Here is a 7,215-nt window from a genome sequence, read left to right as displayed (position 1 = left end):
TCTATTTCCCGATGCAGTTTAAATCTGGTGACATGACAGGGGGTTCTCCTAATGTGCTGTAGCAATGACGTTAGCAAGCAGATAAGTGGCCAATCACATTGAAGTATTCAGGCAGAGCAAAAGCAGAAAGTTAAAAGCACTTAATATCCTTCTCTTTTAATTTAAATTCTCAGATAGCGAAATAAATGATTATGATTGGATTAAGATAGAAGCTAAAATAAAGATAAACAAATTCAAAAAAAAGGAAAAAATTTATTTTTTAAAATATGTGGAAATTTTTACCTTTATGGAGAAATTTGACATTTCAGAAATATAAAATTAGCTTTTCAGGGCCACTGAGGGTGTTCAGCAGTAATTATGATGTTAGTACACGATTAAAAATGCAGTTACACCTCATTCAACAAGGTATAAGTTTTCAAGGGTTTTTATAGTGAGACTAACAGTGCAAGAGTGGGAGTTCTGATCAATTCAATTGATTCCAATTGATTGCTGTTGGGGGAGTGACTCAACAGCGCATCCTCTAGAGAAGCCTGGAATTACTGACAGCAACTTCTGGATTTATGTGTTATTCTATGCATGTATGGTCTCTAGGAGGTGCTGTCAGTTTCAGTGGAGCAATGACAGTGAACGCTGACAGTTTCACTGTTTATTACCACAGCATAATCCGTGCCGTTGTTTCAAACATTGGGGCTTTAGAAACTCACAGCTGAAATTGGCAGCAATTTCTAATTAAATTCGTGCTTATTGTGCCATCCAACCAATGTTTGTCTTGTAGTTCCTATTGTTTGAGAACATCTAAAAATACTGCACTATTGCAGCCGAATATGCTGTTTAAAGTCCAGTGGAAGCAATTCCTTAATATGATTTGATTCCTGGTGTTTTGATGTTGAGACCAGCAGCAGCATTGAAACACAGGTAGAGGACAAGCTTTGCACATGAGTAGTTATTCCAAAGTTCCGTTTGCAAATTTATTGTTCAGAAGATGGATATTACCTGCTGTTGGGGTGTTCTAGAAGTTAGGTGTATGAAAATCAGTGTCCAAAAAAGCATAGTATAACATTCTGCATGTCTTCCAGAATGGTAAGTATCAGCATGATGTTAGGACCAGGTGAGAAAGGGGTCTAGGGGTCCCTTTCAGCCTTCACCTGGTCTTACCGTAACAGGGTTTAATTTTAAACACACTGTGTTTTTAGCTCCCTCTTGGTGAATCCTTGTTCACCACTTTCCAATTATAAGGCAAAGAAACCAGCACAAACAGGCTTTCTTAGTTTAAAGAAGAAAAATTGAAATTTATTAAACTTAAACTCTAATTCGGTTGACGCCTACAGATACACGACGCACCCGTGCTAGCATGCAACATGATACACACATGCAAATAGAGACAGAAAAGAGCAGAAGAACAAATAAAGTGAAAAGTTTGAGGCAATGTCTGAAGAGTTTTTGTTATGGTTCTTCGAGCTCACTGTAGAGGCCTTGATTATAGGTAGTTCTTGCTTTTCGTTGGGGCCCAGTATTCTTCTTAAATCTCGTTCGCTGTTGGAGATTTTTTTCTCTTGGGGTTCATGTGTCTTCAGTGGATTCCGAGGCTTGTGAGAAAGAGATGGGAACAGACAGGAGAGATCTTCTCAGTCCAAACTCTCTGTGGCTAGTTCTGTGGGTTTTCTCCGGGTGCTCCGGTTTCCTCCCACAAGCCAAAAGACTTGCAGGTTGATAGGTAAATTGGCCATTATAAATTGTCACTAGTATAGGTAGGTGGTAGGGAAATATAGGAACAGGTGGGGATGTTTGGTAGGAATATGGGATTAGTGTAGGATTAGTATAAATGATGTTCGGCACAGACGCGGTGGGCTGAAGGGCCTGTTTCAGTGCTGTATCTCCAATCTAATCTAATCTAAAAGACCCTGGAACAGCCAGCTAGTCATGTGAGCAGCTGGTCTAATCAGTCCTGGATTGTATCACCTTAGCAGTCTCTGGAATGCCCCTCTTACACACAATACCTGGTGATCAAGGTCCATAGTGGGTTGAATGTGTCAGGGAATGGTCCTTTGTCCTTTCAAGCACTGACTGTTAATATGCAAACGTCTTTTCCAGCCACGACTGATCTGTTTAACAAGTCATTTCCTCATTCCAGCAACAGTTTAAAATCAATGTTCATGACAAAATTAATGTGCCTCATTCTTGGCAGGTGGGGCCCTAGCACGACAATGAGTGTTCTGTCTAACCCATGTTTGGTGAATTAACCCTGCCAGTTTGCAGCACGGAGCCTGTGTCATACCCTGTCCAGTTGTGTAGCAGCACTGCTTTGGCATTGAATCAGACACATGCCAGTTTGTCAATGGCCCACATTTCAAATTCTCATACCCGCTTTCTGTCCCACATACTGTTTTTTGTACTCTTGGTGCATTAAAAACTTGATGAGTAATGGGATTTGTACAAGTTTAACATGGAGCTGTTCTGTCAGTCGCACAAACTTATCCTCAGCAACTCCTAGTTTCCTCTTCTTAGTTAGGGAGCGTGACTGCTGATGTGAGATACTGGGTGAGCAGCATCTTTGCAAATCCTGAGCAGTGGCATCCTTTCCCATCCTGAATGCAGTTTGGGATAGGTCAACTCCTGAAAGTTAAATGCAAGCCAGATGTTTGCTGTTCTTCACCCATGCAGTACTTGAAATTAAAATACAGCTTGTGCAGTAATTGCATAATCCAGTAAATATTATACTAATTATGCATTTTTAAAAGCTTGGCTTGTACACTTGGGCTACATTTAGAACAGGTTGTGATTTATCTCATGTGTGACCCTGAAGGACAGTTGCCCCGTATTGGTTTCTATAAGAGCTACCAGGAGAGAGAGAAAGAGAGTCACTGATATGGCTGACAAAAAACAACTCCATCCTTCAGTGTACCAGCGCTTCCTGGTGGTGCCCTTAGCCACAGTGCACCCATCCCCAACTCTCTCCGCATATTTCCACCTGGCTTACGTTAGCTACATGCTTCACTGCCACTACATCAAAATCTTTTAACGGCTGACCTGTTGCAAGCAGATACTGTGACCTCTTGCATTTCCAGTGCTTTAGAGATTGATTCAGTTGGGTTTTAGATTTCTTCCCAGAGGAGTTTAAAATGCTGCTCTTCACATGCTCGCATGTAATCTGCCCTCTGTTGCTCTGTGCTATTGAAGAAACGTCACTCGGACAACAGAGCTGCGAATCCATTGAAAATGTGCATGATAACCGGCAGTTCTAGTTATCAGCTTGCAGAGTTAAAACCAGCGGCCTTTTCTGTACCTGCCTGGTGAGCAATGAAGTGGAGAAATGCTCTGGCCAAGGGTCGCGGGTCCGAGGTATAAATAGTTTTGTTGACTTTTTCCACTGTCTAAGTACTTTTAACAGAATTTAGTCTTGTGTGTGCTTTGGGAAGCTGAGCAATAAATGAATTGTATTTGTCTGCTATGTCCATTTTTGTGTAATGATTTAACAGAAGATTTTTGCCTTTGGAATGCAAACTATGCTTTACACTGTCATGACTAAAAACTTCCCACAGCACAATAACTGGGCTAGCTGCAGTTTTATTACAATTTGTAATAACAAAAAGCTTGCATTTATTTGATGCTTTTAACATAACAAATAAACAATATTAACAGAAAAAAACTGTGAAGAATTTACCACTTGCACAAATAGATGGAATGCAAAGAGAAAAGTGGAGATGGCCAGATTTGTGCTTGCTTTTTAAAGAAATAGTTTGGTTTGTACTCCATCTACCTTGCTACATTACAACTTCAAAAATAATTCATTGGCTGTAAAGCACTTTGGGATGTCCTGAGGTCATGAAAGGCACTAAATAAATGCAAGTTTGCTCTTTCGTTTTGTTACAGCAAAGTAGAGAAGGTGACACCAGAGCACCAGTCAACAGATAGTGGTGAAGAAGCTGAAGGCAGGATAAACACTTGTCTGTGGAGACAACAGTGATTTTTAGTTCCAGTGATCCGAACGCGGTTTCTAAAAAAAGACTTGCATTTGTATAGAGCCTTTCATGACCTCAGGATGTCCCAAAATGCTTTACAGCCAATGAAGTACTTTTTGAAGTGTAGTTACTGTTGTAATGCAGGAAATGCAGCAGCCACAAACAGCAAAATGACAAGAATTTTTTTTTTTGTGATTTTGATTGAGGCTAGATATTGACCAGGAATTTGGGGATAACTCCCCTGCTCTTCTTTGAAATAGTGTCATGGGATCTTTTACATCCACCTGAGAAGACAGAAAGGTCCTCGGTTTAACATCTCATCCAAAAGACAGCACCTCCTACAGAGCAGCACTTCCCCAATACTGCTTCAGAGTGTCAGCCTAGATTTTTGTGCTCAAGTCCTGGACTGGGACTTGAACCCACAACTGTCTGACTCAGGCAAGAGTGCTACCATATCAGTCACAGCTGATTCCATGTAACTATATGTAACTGGGGTACTTTGCAGAGCAACAGGAGCTAAAGGTTTTCCAACCCGTCTGTGCAAACAAACCAAATGTTAAGATAAAATTACACAAGTTGGAAGTAAACTAAATTTCAAATAACAAACCAGTTTGTGATAAATTTGGCTCAGTGAACCTAATACCTGATATATGCCCCAAATTCAGCATGACCTAATTTTTACATTTTAAGTCTACTTCATAAACTAAAATGTGCTACAATGAGGAAAAGGTCAATACTGATCTTCCTTAAGGGACAAAGAAAATCCCATTGGTGGCCTTTTGGTTCTTGCCAGAAACAAGTTCTACCAGATATTGGGGGTTGTCAGAATCCTTGTGTTGTTAAAAATAGTCTTTGTGTGACTGACTCCCAGGATAGCGGCATCAGCAACATGAGCAAGTAAGGCCTGATGTCCTGTTTTCTGATGCAGGTTTCATTGCCAGAGCCAGTTACGTCGCAGAATGATCTATACCCTTTTTGTCCAGAGGGTTTAATATGAGCTCAAGTTACATCCAGAGAGACAAGCTGTGAGAAAATGTAGCTGATACAATAATCCCCCCGAACAGTGCTACTGTTTCCTGTGTTTATTTTCACCTTCAATTCCTCATTGTTTTAATGGTTCCTGAGTCAAATTGGTTTCTGTTTTTAACAAAGCCGACTTTTCGGAAGATTCCACTTTTGATTTTGTAAAAATGGCATTACCAAGTTATTTCAAGGTTAGTGTCACTAAACTGTTCTGAGTTTTAATTGAAGTGCTTTGGTCTTCCTGAGGATGTGCACGGCACTATTGTAAATCTAAGTTTGTTCATTTGCTCTTTCGCTCTGGGGAATGATGCAATCTGCTTTGTAAAGGCTGATTCTATTTTTTTTTTACAAACCTATTTCTTGTTCAGACCCACCAAGGAGATGCAAAACTCTATCAGCATTTGCTGACTTTTGACTTTTGACATTTTTGGGGTCTCTGATCCCGACGACTGTTGGTTGGTTCATAAGATTCCCAGCTCAATATTGAGAAATCTCCTTTGGAAAACATGGTTTAATGGGGGTCAGGCACAGATGACGCCGCATCATCAGTGATTGGATGCATATCATTCCGTCCCAAGACCAGTGGCGCTGAAGATTACGAATTTAAAGTCCTTTTGCTGGATTGAGGAAAACAAAATAAATGAGAGAAAGATTGGGTGATGTTTCCAGCTGTCCCAATTAAAATGCAAAGTAATGGACACCTTTAACCTCCACAGCCTTGCTGCCATTCAGGTCATTGCGAATTCTCCTTGATGTTACAAGCTAATGATGGTGTACGTTTTGTCTTTTTTATATGCGGTCAGGATGAATTTATCTATTCCCTTGATGACACAGCCACTTCTCACTCTATAAAGGAAAAATAGATAAAAATGTAAAACTTCCCACTGTTACAGTGAATAGGTATGTTTCAAAAAAGACATCCCAATCCTGAGATTCCCTTTATGAATCAAGCTGTGAAGCAGTGATATGTGGTTCAGATGGACACGATAGATTCGCAAGCAATATTACGTTTCAGTGTTTTCTCGTCTGATTAACTGTAATGCTGTTCACAAGCGTTGCAAAACTTTTGCAATGTTTTAATTATGAAAGATTACCACCATAATGTATTGATTTATATGTTAAAAAAGCAGTATGTGACTTATTGTCTGTCTGCTGTATCTTACTTTAAGGATCTCATTGTCAAAAAGGCCTCTGAGGCACAATAATATGAGGGCTTTAGAAGCCAAAAGCAAATTCAGCAGAAACAGAGCACTCATACTGCCAATCTGCACGCAGCCAAGTAGGAACTGAATTCCTACAACAAAGAAACAGTGACAGGGTTGGGCTGGATAAGTGAGCACCTGTAATGGAAATGAGAAAGCTCCAGGAACAAAGCTTCAGGCTCTGTGTGTGTGGGACTGGATGTGGTTGAAATGTCCACATGAAGGTATTCTGAGTTTTACATAATGCACTTTTTAAAAGAAAATTATAAATGTGAAATCCCCATGATGTGGCTTGTGCAAACAGTAAGTATCTTTTGCATTTTTGGTATATGGCGATTTGGTTAGGGTATCACTTGTCGTTATATTGAACCTTTGAGTACTTTGCAAAAAATAATTGTATTGCTCCAGTAATGACTGCAGGGAACTCCACTTGCATGAAAACCTGTCAGGAGTTATGCATTGCAAAGCCCTTATTTGTTTTTAAAGCAGGTTGTGCGCCTTTAGCCAACTCATATTCAAGTGTGATCACAAAGATTCACTTTGTTCACCTCGCCATTATTGTTGCTGTGAAATGCAAAACATTTCTCTGCCGAAATGAAGAGGAAGTCCAAAGAGACCTAATGCCATGTTGGTTGCCTGAAAAGAGTGGTCAATGTGTCCATTATAGCATTACCTATTTATCTGTTGCATTTGAATAACATAGTAGTATAACAGTTGTAGTATAGCAGTTGATGTAGTCTACATGCACTTCAGTAAGGCTTTTGATAAGGTCCCGCATGGGAGATTGGTCAAGAAGGTAAGAGCCCATGGAATCCAGGGCAATTTGGCATATTGGATCCAAAATTGGCTTAGTGGCAGGAGGCAGAGGGTGATGGTCGAGGGTTGTTTTTGCGAGTGGAAGCCTGTGACCAGTGGTCTACCACAGGGATTGGTGCTGGGATCCTTGCTGTTTGTAGTGTACATTAATGATTTAGATGTGAATATAGGAGGTATGATCAGTAAGTTCGCGGATGACACGAAAATTGGTGGTG

The 7,215-nt window shown here is 40.2% G+C and overlaps 1 protein-coding gene across 13 annotated transcripts in view; it reads left to right on the top strand.

Moving 5' to 3' along the window:
- Positions 1-7,215, top strand: part of LOC137377146 (neuron navigator 2-like) — a 984,055-nt gene that overhangs the window by 797,978 nt on the left and 178,862 nt on the right. The window contains exon 1 of one of the 13 annotated variants that reach the window (XM_068046518.1): positions 3,101-3,339. The exons of the other annotated variants lie outside the window; for them this stretch is intronic. Coding sequence (XP_067902619.1) covers positions 3,311-3,339 — 29 coding nt within the window. The 5' untranslated portion in view covers positions 3,101-3,310. Of the gene's footprint in view, positions 1-3,100; positions 3,340-7,215 lie in introns of those variants that run through there. 13 annotated transcript variants of the gene reach the window in all.

This window comes from Heterodontus francisci, chromosome 14, assembly GCF_036365525.1.
Source record: "Heterodontus francisci isolate sHetFra1 chromosome 14, sHetFra1.hap1, whole genome shotgun sequence".
Taxonomy (NCBI): domain Eukaryota; kingdom Metazoa; phylum Chordata; class Chondrichthyes; order Heterodontiformes; family Heterodontidae; genus Heterodontus; species Heterodontus francisci.
The sequence above is the reverse complement of the archived record's forward strand: the minus strand, read 5'-3'. Positions and strand labels throughout refer to the sequence as shown.